This window comes from Pseudopodoces humilis, chromosome 1, assembly GCF_049639895.1.
Source record: "Pseudopodoces humilis isolate 2021_Gansu_Grassland_sample_001 chromosome 1, ASM4963989v1, whole genome shotgun sequence".
NCBI lineage: Eukaryota > Metazoa > Chordata > Aves > Passeriformes > Paridae > Pseudopodoces > Pseudopodoces humilis.
The window spans coordinates 24,898,132-24,915,614 of record NC_142200.1 but is presented as its reverse complement, the minus strand read 5'-3'; the positions used below and the strand labels follow the sequence as shown (position 1 = coordinate 24,915,614).

The following is a 17,483-nucleotide window of genomic DNA, read 5'->3' as shown; positions in this document are numbered from 1 at the left end:
ATAGACTGAACCAAGCATTCTCCAGCTCTCACAGCTGGAACTGGAGGCATCAGGGTGGTAGTGGCTGAGAAGATGCCCCTGTATTGTTCCAAAATAGATTATTTCACCTGGTGTGCAAGAGGCCAATCCACATTTGATTTAAAATGCAGAAAGGGGTGCTGGGTGACAAATCCGCAACGCTGGTAACAAGGACTACCAAAACTTTTCACTATTTAAACATTTTAGCAAACAAAGGCATTCATATTAATTGGCTACTAGTTACCTAGTTCTCTTATTAATTAGTATTCTATCTTCTGTTGGTTAATGATCCTCTTGCTTTTCAAGCTGTTTAGTCCATATGCTCAGTATTTCTCTTCTTTTGGGTCAGTGGGCAATCTCCCCCATCAGAAATACCTTTGACCCAGTCAGAGCTGACTTGAGCAAAGTTGCTGAGTTGCTTTGTTTTCTTTTTTCCTTACCTTGGGGATTCTGCCAAATGCCCTTGTATCCCATAAAACTGCATTCTTTGTGTCCACTGTCAATGATACATCCTTCTTCACAAGTTTTGTTAATCACCCTCTAGGTCAGATCATGGAAACATGTCAAGCCCTAAGCCTTAACAAGACAATTTCACCGACCTGGACATCGCTTAGACCTTGTTTGCTCCTTTCTTCTTGATTAGGCTTGAAAGCATACAACGATCAAACATCAAAGAACGTCCTTCCCTATTCTGTGTTTTGCAGCACCTGGGGCAGGGGCAGTCTCGCCGCTTCCCCGCTGCCCGCCGCCGCTGCTCCTCCCCCGCGGAGCAGGCGCAGTTCGCGGCGGCGGAAGATGGCGGCGCGGCTGTGGCGGTGTGGGGTGCGCGGCCCCTGGCTGTCGGGTGCCGGCCGGGTAAGGCGCTCCCTGTGCTGCCCGGGGTGAGGGCAGACGGACGGAGCCGCGGAGCTGTTCCGCCACCTCCTGCCCCGCCACCCCGGCTCTGCCCGGGCGCCGTTGTCCCGTCAGAGGGAGGGCACGGCGGGGCTCTGCGGTTCCGGCTGCCGGCGCTGAGGAAACAGCCGGGAAGGGGGCACCCCTCGGTTCGCCCCAGCTTCCAGCCCTGTCCGCCGCCGAGCCCCCGCAGGGGTGCGGGCTGAGCTCCCCGGCATGCGGCCTCGTGCCCCACCGCCCGGCGCTGCCGTGTCTCCCAGTTGAGTGCTGTCGCCCTTTGGCCCCGATAGCACAGCTGTGCACGGCCATTTAGGTAAAAGGCTGGAATGCTGCTGTCCAAGCAGCGGCCCGGCTTGACTTGTGACCGAATTGACCTTATGGAAGCCTTCTAGTACCTAAAGGGAGCCTACGAGAACTCTGGAGGGGAAGTTTTTGCAATGGCATTTAGTGACAGGACAAGGGGCAATGGATTCAGGTTCAAAGAGGGTGCCTTAGGTACGGACATTTTGCCCAGAAAAAGCTGTGGGTGCCCCATCTGTGGAGGTGTTCAGGACCACTTTGGATGGATCTCTGGGCAACCTGTTACAGTTGAAGGTGTCTCTGCCCATGGCAGAGGGGTTGGAACAAGATGGTCTTTAAGGTATTTTCCAATCCAAACCATTCCATGATTCTTTTGTGTGGATGATGCTGGAGGCCATTTCTAGTGAGTTCTCCGTGAGTACGGTGCTTTTTGCCAGTGACTACTCATGTGTTTCTGAGATGGCTTTCTGCAGTAATTTCACAGTTTACTTCCAGCCCCTGGGTGAGGGTTGTTTTTTGGTACGTCAGTGATTTGTGTGTATGTTGTCTGGCGTTTGTTTTTTTTTTTAAGCTGTTTACTGGCTTATTTATATCTCTGTTTACACCTGAGATTTAATTTAAAACCTCATGCTTAAGTAGTGGAATGATTAAATTGCATGGATGCTGTCATAGAAGACTTTTGTGCAAGCCAGTATGGAGATGATAGCAACCTGACTAAAAGATTGCTCAATTATACCAACTTTACTGTCAGGTTATCATTACCATACTTTATTAGTCTTGGTGCAGCCTTCTGCTCTCCTGTTCTGTGGCATGTCTTAATCTTCCCCCCTCTAGCAGAAGGAAAGCTGCTTGCAGTGTTTCTTTTGTGGAGAGCAAGACTGGGCTGTGTCTGTCACTAACAGAGCACCTAATCAGAGAGTCTCAGTGTTCATAGGGTTTATCTCCATATCCTGAAGGAAGGGGGAGTCCAAATACCATCAAATCAGAGATTTGCAGTCTCTGCTGTGAGCTGAAATTCTCCAGAGGGAACTTTTTTCCTGAAGAGAGATGAGTAGGGGACTACTAAGCAAGTCCCAAAAGAGAACCTTCACGTTTCCCTCTCCTGGAGGCTTAATAGTACTCTGGTACTCTGTGAAATTTTATTTTCGCTGGGAGAATTTTAAACAGTAGCGTTTTACAAATGTGATAGTTCTAGCTTTAGTTCAAGCTTTGCTTTCTGAATTTTGTCCTGTGCGGTGGCTCCAACTCTTCAACTCTTCAACTCAATTTTAGTTTTTCACAGAATGCAGGAAGGGACCCACAAGGATCAAGTCCAGCACCTAAGTGAATGTCCCATACAGGGATTGAGCTCATGACCCTGGTGTTATTAGCACCATGCTTTCAGTTGCATTAAATTGTCTGTGTAATTCCATGATTGTTCTATTTTCACGAATTACTTGTGCATATGTATTACCACACAAAAAGATTCACGTGCTCACTTTTGCAGGCCAACATCAAGCTCTGTGAAACCCCCAATGGATTCTAACTGGGATTAGAATTCCCACATTCCTGTATTCTACTGTGTGAAGTACAAAGTAATAATCTACCACTAAATATATTCTCTTAATTTTAGTATTCAAAATGTGAATTTGTAAACAGAACAATAAGTTGTAATATTTTTACTATTTTAAAATTACCTTTCTTCTTTTTCTTGTCAGTCTATTGAAAAATTGCATGGTTTTATTAACAGGATCATATAAGAGTAACCATGTAGTCTTCTTTCACAAAATTGTACTGTGTTTTTTTTATATTAAAACAAACACATTAAAGGTTCAACTACAAGGTAAAACCAAAGAAAATAAGTACAACTTACATTCTTCTAATTGTTTTGCACATCAAAAGTAAAGTAAATCTAGTTTTGTCATACTTGGAAGCATTTGCAGCTTCAGATTAAGGTAACTTTTGTATTTTAAATAATAAGGGTATTTCTGAATTATTACTGTAATGCTGCTGTCCTAAAGCATTTAATTCAATACTTAGATTAGGGCTCGAGTTAGTTTAGCATATTATGACGCTAGAAATATCTTGTTAGCTATTTTGCTGCAACTTTCTTGGTAACATCACAAACTTCTCATTACATTAGTGCGGTATTTTCTTACTGGCATTATTTTGTAGATGTAATACTGAATTTTCTTCTTTTTTCATGTCTGTTTTTAAACCTGTTCCAACCATGTGTCTTTTTGCAGGGACCAATCCTTCCAAGGCTAATTTACTGTAGATAGTATTTCTGGTGGGACATAGTGTGATGCTGAAAACCTAACCCTGCCCAGTTTTGTCTGAGAGATGGCATTAGTTTCCTTAGCAGCTCCAGTGGCCATTAGGGCAGGTCTTGTGAAGTTTGATTTTGTCCTGTTCTGCAGTAAAGAAGAAGGTTTGGTTGGATGCAGTAGTAAAAGATCAAAATCAGGAATCTATTACTGAAGATTTTAAAATTTTAAATACATACATATGTAACCTAAAATCACATAAATTTGTTTCTGCATAAATTACAGTGCATCTATCAATCTGAAAAGTGTGAGATACAAAAAATGCATGAAGTAGGAAGAAGCATGACTAAAGTATTTTTTCAATAGTTCTCTAGTTGCAGTAGAATATATAAAAATATATAAAGGATATATAAAAATAGCTCAAGTGCTTTCCTAGCATTTAAGTAAAGGCCCATGTATGTTGCTGTAATGCAATTTAGTAATTCTTATATTCATATATATTTACTTATAATGAGGGAGTTATGACTGTTACCTCCACTGCCATAGGAAAGGCTGATCTTGCATAACAGTCCTGCATCCAGAAAGGAGAAAAAAACTAACTTTTCTATTTTTTTTTTTTTCTTTCAGTTTTTCAGCCGTGGGCCAAATGTACTGCATCAAGACAGCAGTGCACCACAAGCTGCATTCTTCTCACCTCTTCAAAAAGTGATGTTGCCACCAAACAGTTTCCAAGGGAAAGTGGCCTTTATAACTGGTGGAGGTACTGGGCTTGGAAAAGGGATGACAACAGTTTTGTCCAGTTTAGGTGCCAAGTGTGTTATAGCAAGCCGGTAAATATTAATGAAGATGTTTTAGAACTTTAATTTAGTACTGACTGCTGAATAGATGTTTTCTTCTTTACCAGAAAACCAGAAAAAATATTTTATTTATTCTTTTGCTATACGCTTTTAAATTACAATGTCATATTGTGGATTCTAGAAACTTGCAGATTTATCTGCAAATGTTTAATAGTATAAAAGTCAGTAGGGAGAAATAAGCTAAGCACATTTTCATAAAATGTGGCAGCAAAAGAAACAACCTCAAATATTAAGCATAAATTCAACTAAAACCTTAAAGACAAGAAAAATTTGCAGTGGGCAATGCTGAACAGTAATAATTGTTATTACTGGTGTTCTTGATACAGATTTAAATTACAGTAAAGAATTAGATTCATTCCTCATCTGACTTTCAACAAGAGCCCTGATTTTCCTTTAATGATGATTTTCTACAGCTCTTAAGTACTGCAGTAGAGTCCAGAAGCACTTCAATGAAGTCTAGGAAAACAATCTCATTTTAAATCAAAATAAACAGAAGTGTTGTGACATTCATCCTAACAGTAATTTTTTTAGTTTTAAATGTGAATATGTAAGACTCTTATTAATACTAGTAGAGTAGTAGCTAAAACTAAGTTTGTTATTATCATGTGCTTTTTTTTCTAGCTTATCACATGTTGTTTAGCTTTAGAGTCTCTCACCATTGTCACTTCTGAGTTGCTTTAAAGTGTCACTAACCATAACTGACTTAAAGTTTTCTTTCAAAAAGTTAGTTGTTAAGCATAGTTTTAATCATAGTTTTAATTAATGAAAATCTGCAACATGCATGTGCACACATATTTTAAGTTGTAGTTCATATTTGCTCAGAAAAAAAGATTTTAGTAATTTGAATTGTAATTTCATTTAACTGACAAAGGGATGTTAATACTTATTTCTAGGAAGCTGGATGTTTTGAAAGGAACAGCAGATGAAATTTCTTCTAAAACAGGGAATAAGGTAAATTTTTGCAGGATTATGAATATGTTATATATTATACTCTAGATTTTATTGGATTTTTTTTCCTGCATTTGTATGCTTCTGTGGACTTGTTTAATTTATGAATGTTATATTTTAAGGTCTTACAGCTGCCTTTCTATTATTCTTTAGGTTCATGCCGTCCAGTGTGATGTGAGAGATCCACCTTCGGTTAAGAATGCTGTTGCTGAAACAATCCAAGTGGCAGGACATCCTGATGTAAGTCTTTCAGGGAAAGGAGAGAATTCATTCTTCGTTACTGAAAATACTTTGCATAGTAGGTATGAAGAAGGTTACTAAAATAGAAAGTTAATGGACTCTAAAAAGACACTAGACAGAACAGCAGCAATACTTCAAGATACTGCTAACATTCATAGTTAGGCCAGTTACTCTGTTCCTGAGGTTCTTAAAATATTTAGTGGCCAAGTAGACAAAACATTTTTACCCTTACTCTGAGGACTAACATCTTGTTTCATATAATGTGACAACTCTGGAGAGATTCTTTGAATTAAGGAAATAGAATATTGCCTTTAAATCCTTCTGAAAAGGTGATTTACCTGTGTTTACTGAATACAATGCGTCAAAAATTAGGAGTGGAAGTAACCATAAATGTCTTCTTTGGTCCTTGCTTAGCTTACTAATGTACACAAAGAAGGTTTAGATTTGAAGATTAAATTCTCATAAAATGAAGGAAAAAAGTCTTCAATCAAGCCAAGCATCTGTTTTTTAATAGTTTGGCACAAAGCAACAGAGCTCTTTACATCAGATTGTGAGGAGGGTAATCTGGTTGAGTCTGCAGGATGATAATCACCAAATTCTGATTTGATTGTGACATAACAACTTGGATTCTCCTAGCTGGTAGAAAGTGTGATGATGTAGCATCATTGGAAGGGACAGTCATATCTAAAACTGTTTACTGTAAATTTAAAACTGTTGTATGTGTGTTGTAGACAATTTACACTCACAAGGAGCTTCCTATAGATGTGGTAGAGAACCTGCTGAATTTTAAATGTATGCTATAACAGTGGTAGAAACAAAGCAACTCACTGTCCTGAATTGTAGACAAGATTCATTGGATATTATTTTGACTATTAGTTAACACAGTTTTTGGCCGAAGTCAAAATCATGATTGGTTTTACGTGCGTGCGGAGAGGCAGGAGACTTCTTGCTGTATAGTGCATTTTTAGAGCACCAATAATTTTCTGAATAAATGTTTCCCATGACTTGTTCTTTATAAACATTTACCTTCTCTTTAATTCCATATATTTTGTATGTTTAAGATAGACCACGGAGTAATTTGAATATTCAGTTCTTTTTGTCTAGTTTTTCTCTTAGTTGCAACATGAGATGTTGTTTTATGAATCCTGGGTACCTCACTCACTCACTCACTCACCAAAGTTAATGGCAGTAACTTGAAAGTCCTTCCAGCTTTGTTGTTTTCATTCCATTCCCAAGAGTGTTACTCCTAATTAGAAAGCAGTCATTCTTTTATCATGGCTTATTTTGGCAGACCTACATACCTAAAAGATCAATTGTACAATTCTTATTCCAATAATTTTATTGTGTCTTTCCTGAATTTATTTAGTGATTCAAGTAACCTCCTCAGTATCTCAAGGTGTTTGGATTTTTTTTCCTTCAAATTTCAGGGAGGCCTTTAAATTTAATTTGCTGTCCATACGTGTGATTTATGGCTTTTGTATATTACTAGTTTTACATTCATGTAATATCTCTGTTTCATTATTGAAAATTTTAGTATCTGCATTAGAATTTAGCCCAGAAGTTCTTCAGGTCAAAGAGTTTGTCTTACGTGCAAACCTCTATGAATCAAAGTGCCATTCCATTAGCAGTACATTGTTTTATTGCTTCAGCATATTACGTTATTAAATATGCTAGATCTGGCTACATAATTTTTGGTTTAAATACTGCTAATGTGATGCTTAGTCCCCTGAAGTGAAAGTATCCTCTACCTGATGACTGTTCATAGGAAGTGATGGATGTACATCTATTCAACAAAAGTTTTGTAGCAGTTGTTTGAAGTACACTGTATCATAATATTCTTATCAGGATGATTTGAATTCCTGTTATGCAACAGTCACTTCATCCAGACTTTAGTTATCAGGTTGCTGCCTTTTGCTTCTATTCCCATGCATCTATTATATTAAATAGACAGGATGGTGGAATTTGGTGGGAGGCAAACTTTTCTGTTAGGATGTACTTGAGACACTATGGAAAATAGTGACATAAGTTAGTCTCTACATTTTACAGTTCCTGGGTACAGGAGTTTGGAAATGCAGCTCATTTTCAGTTACTGATACTTTTATCTATGCTGCAGATGTTAAAATTTCTTATGGGTTATTCTCCTTCTTTCCCTGCCTCCTGTACCTTGATATTCGATTCGGATATTTTTCCTTTTGTCCCTGGAAAGGCTAAAAAGCTCCTTGTAATTTCTTTACTTTTGTCTCAGTGAGAGTTATTTTTATTTAACTCTTTTCCTTCATGTGTTTCAGGTTGTGATAAACAACGCAGCTGGAAACTTTATTTCCCCTTCTGAACGACTTTCTGCTAATGCCTGGAAAACAATAACTGATATTGTACTTAATGGTACTGCTTTTGTAACTCTGGAAATTGGAAAGGAGCTTATTAAAGTACAGAAAGGTATCTTAAGCATTGTGACATATTACTTGCTTTCCTTGCCTTACTATTATTATAGACAGTTTTGAGAGTTCATGTGAGAAGAGAAATGCAATTTTTGACATTGTTCTAGAAAGGAACTTCTTCAGTGAAAGCTATTCTTAAGTATCACACAGTAGATCTGGCGAACAATTGCTTCATTGTAGAATCAGGTCTTACCATTGGACCCAGAGGCCAACTAAGGCCGAACATAAAAATCTAATTGCAGAGTTCTAGTTGTAAAACATTTTTTAAATTAAAAAAACAAAGCTTTGTGTTGAAAAAAAAAAAAACCTGTTATTTCTTCTGAATTTTCTGTATGTTAATTTCATTGAACTGAGCATGGGCTATTTCGTTAAATGAACAAGAAGTCAGGATATCCCTTTGAATTTTCCTCATACAGTAAAATAAAATTTACAGCTGTACTCTTTGACTAATAGTACTAGAGAATATTACCTTTAAGATAATTTGAAAAAGAATTTTGAAACGTAAATCTGTATTAGATTTTATTTTCCCAGGTTTAATTCTTAATTCTGGACTACCTAGGAGCTTAATTCAATATCACAGCTTCACCTTAAAAATATTACAGTTCTTTTTTAGCCAAAGATTTATTTAACCAGATTATTGTCTTAATAGGAAAGGTGATGTGTGCTCTTCTATGTTATATCATAGATTATTTACAACGAACTGCTTTTATTTTGCATTCCAGTTACAAATTAAAAAACAATGAGTTTATTTTATAAGATCAGAATAATGTCAAATTAATTTAAAAGCAGTGAGGTATAATTATGGTTTTCCATGTGCCCTCACTTCTGAATCCTGTTTTCTAGGTAGATCTACTGTGTTGAAATGCTACTTTTGTATTTACACTGTATTTATTTAACCTCTGAATTAGCTGAATTTCTTCAAATTCCTCTCCAAAAAGTACTACATGAGTTTATACTATTTATTTGTAACAGTATGAAAATAATGTTGTTTGAGGGTCTGTAACAGTTTTTGTTAGTATACAAGGATATCCCCCTCTATATTTTAGCAGCACATGAAAGATTAGCTTCCACCATTCTAGTGCTGATATTCCCACATGAGAAGCCCATCCCCAGCTATGACTTGCTGTATCCTTATGTCAGACCGTTGGAATAGGTTGCTTTATGGTCTTCCAGGTGCATGTTGTGTGCCCACATAGTAATGTGAAATATGAATTCAAACATGCTTTTGTTTTTGCTGCTGTTGAATGAAAATCTTCTTTCCTTACTTCCATCCTCAAATTTGGTAAAATTCGGATGTCATTCACCTTCATGTTGTCTCTCTTTCTTTCACTTCTAAGCTTCCGAAAAGTGAATTTCTTTTGCTATTATTTGCATGTCTTCTTTCTAGGGGAGTCCTTCTGTAAATTAAAACTTTTTGTTTAAGGCTTTCTTTAAGACATGTTTTTGCATGACCAGTAAGTCATGTGTTCCTGTTTGTCATCTACCTTCATTTTCTTTTTACTTGCTTGTTTTTTTTTTTTTAGTTTGAGCAGAGACCTTAGTTTCTAAAGCAATGCTACCTAGTGCAAATACTTTAGGTCAGTCTGTGAGGATACTACAAATCTGACAGTTTCTAGAAGACTGGGATGTCCTCAAGGTTGGCAGTGTGACCTACATTAAGTCTAATGTAGTAAATAATAAAAGTTCTCTGCTTTTAGACTGCAAGTTTGTGCGGGTATTTAAAAGGAAACTGTAATCTGTTAGCGTGTTACTTATTTTTACAAAATGAGAGGAGTTAATTGATCAGTTATTGTCCATTTTATGAATATAGGCTTTAGAACTAAAAGTTGTGTATGAGCTGAAGTGTTCTTTATATATCAGAGCTGTAAATTTATCAGTTTCTGTGTTAGGTTGACCTAACCTGTCTCTATTTAACCTCAATTAAAAAAAAAATCAGTGGTTTAATTCTACAAACTGTGTAATAAACAATGATCTCTACATTACTTCAGAGTTGTTCTATGATTTTTTGCCTGTGTAGGTTTGTCCTTTCAAAGTCACTCAGTGAAGACTCCTTTTTAAAAACAGGGCCCATGGTTTCTGGCTATCTGTTGGCATTTTAATTAGTGCTTGTTTATGGTTCTCCTTAGTTTCTCTTGTGTAATAATACTGTAATTTTTTACCTGAGTCTCTACTTACATGCAATCTATCAGTAGTGTATATTGTTTTAGAAATATTCCCTGGGCAGCTGTTGTAATGAAATTATTTTTAAAATATAGTAAGTAGAACAGTTATTTTAGTTACTGTGACGAAGGCAGTGAACTGTCATCCCTCGTCCTTCATTTACCAGCTACAGTAAGCTCATGCCTGTCATTGATCAGACATAATTTGCAGGATTCTATAAAAGAAAGATTAAATAAGCAGTTGCAGTTTCCATTATATTCCAGAATGTTTTTTGCTAAATCTGTTACAAAATATAGCATATAAAAGAAAGTGGTTCTTTTATAATGGAGTTTGTTGTGATAGCAATGGGAAGAGTTAGGCAGGTTCACTCTGTAATTGTCTCTGCTTCAGAAAAAGCTTCTGAAAAATTCTTACAAACCTTCATTTTTCTGAAAACTTTAACTCAAGCCCTCAACTGTTAATTTGAGATTATACCAAATCTAACTGTTGATGCTGATTTTTTTCCTTGGTTTTTTTTTGTGTTTTCTTGGGTTTTTTCCCCACTGAGTAATTGATGAATTCAGGGCAAAATGTCTGGTTAGTGATAACTAGACTAGGGCAGCTTCTGAAAAAACACTAAGGTCTTAGGCCTTCACTCCAGTAAGAATAATTTATACATTAAGTTCATTATCAGTAGGACTCTGAGGGCTTAGACCTTCAGACCCTTATCAATGGCACTTACCTGGAACAACTCTTAACGCTCATGCAAAAGAGGGAACTGAAATAAAAAGGCTTGAAAAGAAAGTTTCAAATACTGTATTTTTAAAATTCCTTTTCACTGCGCAGTGAAAAGGTATACCTAACACTTGACTTGAAAACTTCTGTACCATTTAGCTTGCTTTTACCTGGGCTTGAGAGTTTGATCTTCAGGGTAGTTTGGTTTGTGTGGTGTGGGTTGTTCTTTAAATGTTTGTGCACCTTTCTAGGAGCAGCATTCCTGGCTATTACAACAATTTATGCAGAGAGTGGTTCAGGATTTGTGTTGCCGAGTGCCTCTGCCAAAGCTGGTGTAGAAGCAATGAGCAAGTGAGTAATACAGCAAAATGGGTGCTTTGGTTTCCACATCCTTAGGATGGGGTAATTGGTGTATAAAAATGGAGCTTGTTAGTGTAGTCCCCCTATTTCACTGTACCACAAGAGTTCAATCCAGGCTCCAGTATCCTAGCAAGAGTGCTGAAGTATGCTGACAGCTTCTGACAGAGGGAAGTATTAACTGCTACTGTTTTTTTCACAAAACCAAGATAAGGACAAGTACTTATTTTGGCAATTGCAAGTTCCAGAGTTTGTTTCAGGGAGTTTTGATAATCAGGTTCTCTTGCATTCTCATAGGTGAACCAGCACCTGAAGATAACTATTAGGGGAACTGTAGCACCTTCCACATTCTTTTGTCTGAGGAAAATGCATGCCTGTTATTTGGGTGCAGCATACTGTGGCTTCAGCTCTGTTCAGATTCATCAACAAATTTGTTTCCTGTCATATTTAAAATTAAGGTCTGCAGTTTTGCTTAGATCACAACAGTATCATGTTGATGTATCCATGGTGCTCAGTGAACAGAAGGATTTATCTAATTTTTAATTTCAGGCTGGTCCTTCATAGCACATAGATCTTCCTCTATGCTTCAGCAGAAAGAATTGAATAGATTGGCAGTCTTTTAGTAACTAGAATTCTTTATCTGGAAAAAATGAGGGACTGAGTAATGGTCTTGATTTGTGTTCTACAGAGCTGTAGCGGAAATGTGTACTTTTCAGAGACTTTATGACTCAGCTAATTCATTCACCATAGTAGATCCAAAGTACTCATCATGCAGAGAAAATGTCATAAAGCAAAACCATTCTAGTGGTCCTGTTTTAGAAGATATCCTCTGTTTTGTGTTATTTCAAAACATATAATATGAGAGCTATGTTGCAAATGTGAGAAATGTATACTTGTGGGATGGTCTAAATTGCCACAGAAAGATGATGGCCTAACAGTTGTTAAGGAATTCAGGTGCCAACACCATCCTTGATTTGCAGGGGAGAAAGAACCGCTCCTTCAGGCTGCTTTACCTGTGATTCCTCTATTCAATCAATAGTCTTTTGTTGGTGAATGAGATTTTTTCTGCTTCTCTGAAATTTTCTTAAGCACAAAAACCCCTTTAAGTAGAAATTGTCTGTTTTAGGAATGTTCTAGTATTTGCACATTTGATTAAATTTTTATTTATTTTTTTCTGAATAGGATTACAATATTGTGTTTAAAATATTGATGCATTCTGTTAATGAATTTTTAGGTCTCTTGCGGCTGAATGGGGTAGATATGGCATGAGATTCAATGTGATTCAACCAGGTCCAATAAAAACAAAGGTACATGGCATGAAGTGAAACACAGCCTTGAATATGCTTTGTAGTACAGACTTAACAACAGTCTAACCTTTCTGTAGCTGTAATGTCTAATATGATTTCCTTTATCGTCAAGACTGTGCTGGAATACTGAATACACTTCCCTCTTTGTCTTTTTGTAAAATAGGATTTCTTGGACTGAGAAAGTTCAGGAGAACTTTTGAGAACTTCCACTTTCCCCTCTACTACACTTGATATAAACAGAACTTTTTTTTTAGTGTTTCAAAGAATTGTTATATCAAAGTACTTAATGCTGATTCTTATTTCTGCGTAGTTAGTTGGTCGAGTGGAGTGAATTCTCACACTTGTTGGAATAAATTTCCTGTTTCTGCCTGAATCCCTAATTTTTAAACAAAACGTGATCAGTTCCAAAATTTTAGAATCTCTTTTAGGTATATGAGAACAGAATCTCACTAGTTTTGTTGAAAATCTCAAAATTAGAAAAACTAAGTTGGCAAGGAAATGAGAAGCTTTGAAGTGAGTGAGAAGGAGAACTGGAGGGTTTGAAGGAAGTAATCCAAAGCAGCTGGAATGGGAAGAATAAAGAAAGCAGTCCTGCAAGAAGAGAAAGGAGGATCCATTTCCCATTGAATCAAATTATTATGATTATGAGCACTAACAACTAATAATGGTATTACTTCTTCCTGTAAAATATTTCACAGTTGGTTTTGCTGTTGTTTTGGGAATAGGGGTGCAGAGCTGGTTCTTTTTTACTTTTTTGTTGGTTTATTTACTATTCTTTCCTTTTTCCCTCTTGTTAGTTTTAGATGCTGCACTGGAAAACTTAGTTTTGACTCTTTTCACTAGAAAGAAAAATAAGTGGCAGAATTAGCAGGATTATAAGAATGTTGAAATACCATTAGAGGATTAGACCAAAAGTTCTCCAGACCTTGTATCTTGTGTATTTTTAAGTAAGAGTAGAAGAAAAATATTTGGCAATTTAAGGGATTTAAATGTCTACAGTGCTACCTCCATATAATGTTCCTTTTTTGAACTAATAGTGTATAATCTGCTTGAGATAATGTTTGTTCTTAATAAAATGCTACATTTGCTGTATGGTTCCAACTTGAAATTTCCCTGTAAGCATAAAAAGGCAGATAGCATATTGCAAAATCAAGGTTTTCTGCCTTAGGAGTAATATCCATGCTTTAAAACATACTGTTTTAAGTCATGATGGGAAAAGAACAATGTATACAAGCACAACACTGTGTTAGGCTTATAAACTGGCAGTTAAAAATATGGCAATAGAAGACTTAAATGTCCTGCTTACAGCCATGATCACGTGAATTACAATGTGCGTTAAATCATAGCTCCAGTAATTTAACATAAATGTTTCTGATACATTTCTGATTTTGTGTGAGGAGGCTATTTCCTTGTGGAGGAGCAGGGAAGAAAAAAACCCTTTTATTTCCCATGCCATTTTAAGCTATTCAAGTACTAAAGCTTCTGGTGACTTCCTTTAGCTTTAGCAGTTGTTAAAATTTAACTGAACTTGATGTTCTTTTTATTTTCCATTTTATTTACTCTGTCATGTATAATTTATTTTTAGTCACTTTCCTGTTCCTCTTGCCTTGTTCCTCTCCTCTGTCCATATTTTGAGTCTTGGTTATTTACTTAAATGTTTATCAAGGGTGTTTGAGGAAGAAAAGATGATTAAAGCCTTTTGTTTTTCACTGCTAGATGGTGGGTGACTATCCCAAATGTTTTAAATTCCAACTTATCATCAGTAGATGTGTATCAGTGCAACAATGATACATTACTTTTTCTTTTCTGCTTCCTCCTTTTTTGTGCTACTGACAATGAGGGTGTAGACAGCTTAATTACAAATACTAACTTCCATATTTTATATGTGGAGTCAAATCTTTTGATGTAGTTATAACTTTTTTTTTAATGTTTATTTTAATTCTCAGGGTGCTTTTAGCCGTCTTGACCCAACAGGAGCATTTGAGAAGAAGATTATTCAGAGAATTCCCTGTGGTCGGCTGGGAACTGTAGAAGAAATTGCAAATCTTGCTGCCTATTTATGCAGTGACTATGCAAGCTGGGTTAATGGAGCAGTGAGTTTTGGTTGATCTTGTTTATACAATTAACCTGATGTTGGTGTGAATATTGCTGATATTTTTTTAAAGCCCTGGTTTCAGAAATGAAACAAAACATCTTACTTTAAAGTTCTTTACAATTATTATCCATCTTTTAAGTGTAGTGCATGGTTCTTAGCACCTTTAAGCAGAACTTTTTAAAGCGATAATACTGCATTATTTTGAGTATGGGCTTTTTTCACCCAAATCAGTAAAATTTATTTTCATAGTTCATAACAAGGGAATGCTACAGAAATTGCACAATTAGTAAATACACTGTGCTTTCTCTAGGTTATCAGAATGGATGGTGGAGAATATGTTTCTATGGCAGGAGAATTCAATGACTTGAAGATGGTACTAATTTCCTTGTTTGCTATTTTACTTTCAGACACTTTGATGTGTAATTATTATATGAAATTCCAATAAAATTCTCTTTTCTTTTGTTAGGTTACCAAAGAGCAGTGGGATATGATGGAAGCAATGATTAGAAAAACAAAAGGCTCCTAAAGTGCATAACTTAATGGTGGAGATTCTTGGAAATGAACCACTACTTTTTCATTAATATTTAAAAATAACCAATTGAGAAATAGCTTTCAAAATCTTTTTTTATGCTAATTTCAATAAAATATTTTAAAATTGTTGTATTTTGAATACAGTTTGTATATTTTTCCAATCTAAAATCTATTCTGTTGCAATAGTGAACAACATTTGGTCACTGAAATTTTGTTGTTGTTTAGGTTGTCTTACATAGCCATGCCGTGGTCTACAATCAGCCTTTTTTTTAATCTTTCTGAGGACTTTTTTTTTCTCAGATATATGCAAGTGTCTCTTAATATTGTAATACCAATAACATTTCAGTGCTATCATAACTGAATGTAATCATTAATCTGAAGAGAGAAACAAAATATTAAGTCCTAATCTTCACACTTCAATAAGAAGTTCTAAACTTGAAAATACAGTTTTATGTTATTAGCAGGACTACATACACTGAGAAAATATGTAACTCCTGTAGTTACTTTGGAAATCTTGAAATGCATAACCATCTTGGTCTTATCTTTTGTGACATTTTCAGTCTGTTAATTATCTTATTCTGAACTTTAAAATGGCATTTACAGACCTGCAGTGCCTTTCTAAGGAGCTTGCTCTTTGTCATGATGAAATTAATGTTCTTGAAAATGAGAAACTGAAAATCATTTGTTATTACATATGTGTGACAATGGGAGCTCTCCATAAAAAGTGGTTTATTTAACACTGTTAAAGGGATATTGGTAAATTAGGACTGAAAGTATTGAAACCTCATCTGTTAAGATTTACAAGAACTCCCTAGGTTTCATTTGCATGCACAGGCTGGTACTAAAGAAACTTTAGATGGCATTACATCTGAATCTAATCAGTTTATCCATCCCAAATAAACAGGTGATTAAAAAATTGCTTTCCCTCTTTTATCCAGATTTAGAGAATTGGTAGTTTTTGTCCCTCATGCTTCAGACAATGGCTGGAATTCCTCAAAGAAATCAGCAGCGTCTGGCCTTTACAGCCTGAAAGCAGTGCCTGTTTTTGGTTGTTTTTTTTTTTTTGTGTTTAACCAGAGCTCCAGCCTGGTTAAACATCAATAAAAGCCACATGCAAGCATGTACATAGTTTTATGTGCTTTGAGACTGATACAGTGATTTAAGAGTCAGGGAAATAGAATCAAGTTAAGGATGTCTTCCTTCAGGTGCTGGTGGCAGTCATGTATTTTTCTATATAATCCACGACATTCTTAACATATGTCAACATCTGACTTTAAAGTCACTTGATTGCCTTATTGTAAATAAGCAAGCTAAGATGTGTTCTGCTGAAAGTATGGACTGTATTAGTGCAGGCTTCCATGTGCCTTTCTCCTGTGAGTGATGGTCCTGTGTGGGATTGAATAGCCACTGATAGTAAAACAAATCAACTGTGTGTATCATAGCAGCCTTCAAGTGTTCTTGAGCATCATGTAAAGCTTATTTATGGGAACTTGGGTTTGGTAGGTGTGTTGTCAAGATCAAATTCTGACATGACAGCCATGTCTTTTCCCCAAAAAGTGGTTTAATTGAGAAGTTAGGACCATATATACTGTTTTTTGCTTGTCATCCTTTGCATATGATTATATTGTCTCCTTGTCTGGGACACAGTTGCATATAAGAATTTTACATTTGAAAAAACTGTTTCAGAAAATTCAAATGTATGTTTCTGTGATGTGATAATATCAAGTATTTCTCTGGAGTGTCTAGTAGGTTATCCTTTGGTGACAGGCTGTCAATAAAAGTAAGTTCCTATCAGTCTCTTGCATCTGTGGGTTTCTGTGACTTACTATAGCTAAGTGTGTCATGTGATTAAAGTACTGGACTGATTCTGGACATAACCATGCTCAATCTCTGAAATTGCCATAGACTTCGTGTGACCTTAAGTCATTTCTGTAGCCTGTGAACAGCAAGACAGGTGTGCTTTGCTGTGTTCCCTCAGAGCTGGTCATCTGATGCAAGAATACTGGCAAGTTCCTTTTAGCTCACAAAACATAGGTCCTGTGTGGGGCACAGGTGGAAAACATCAAGAAAAGAGGCGTATTCAAAGTCAACATGAAGCTGGAATCCAGTTAATGCTTGGCTAGGAAACACTTCTGCCTGTCGTATAGCTCTCTTCCCAGTGTATAAAATAATAGTAACATAGAATAGCAGATTTTGCTCCATCTGATATGGTAAAAATATTGAAGGGAGGCCTCTTAAAGCCTGTCTTGTAAAGAGATACTGGGAATTTATTTACTATCAGAATGTTTGTCATTTGCAGAAATGGGTACTGCTTCTGAGGTACCATCTTTTACCTGTTTACTGTTCATAGCTAAATGAATTATTAATTGTAAAGTGAA

At 36.3% G+C, this 17,483-nt stretch overlaps 1 protein-coding gene across 1 annotated transcript; it reads left to right on the top strand.

Annotated features, from left to right (window-relative positions):
- The first annotated feature begins 768 nt into the window (after positions 1-768).
- Positions 769-16,899, top strand: DECR1 (2,4-dienoyl-CoA reductase 1). The gene is made up of 10 exons (XM_005517038.3): positions 769-873; positions 4,086-4,288; positions 5,209-5,266; positions 5,417-5,503; positions 7,792-7,939; positions 11,067-11,166; positions 12,407-12,479; positions 14,426-14,572; positions 14,885-14,947; positions 15,041-16,899. Exons 1-10 carry the CDS (start codon positions 814-816, stop codon positions 15,098-15,100), a joined length of 999 nt encoding a protein of 332 aa, XP_005517095.1. The 5' UTR covers positions 769-813; the 3' UTR covers positions 15,101-16,899.
- The last annotated feature ends 584 nt before the right edge of the window (positions 16,900-17,483 follow it).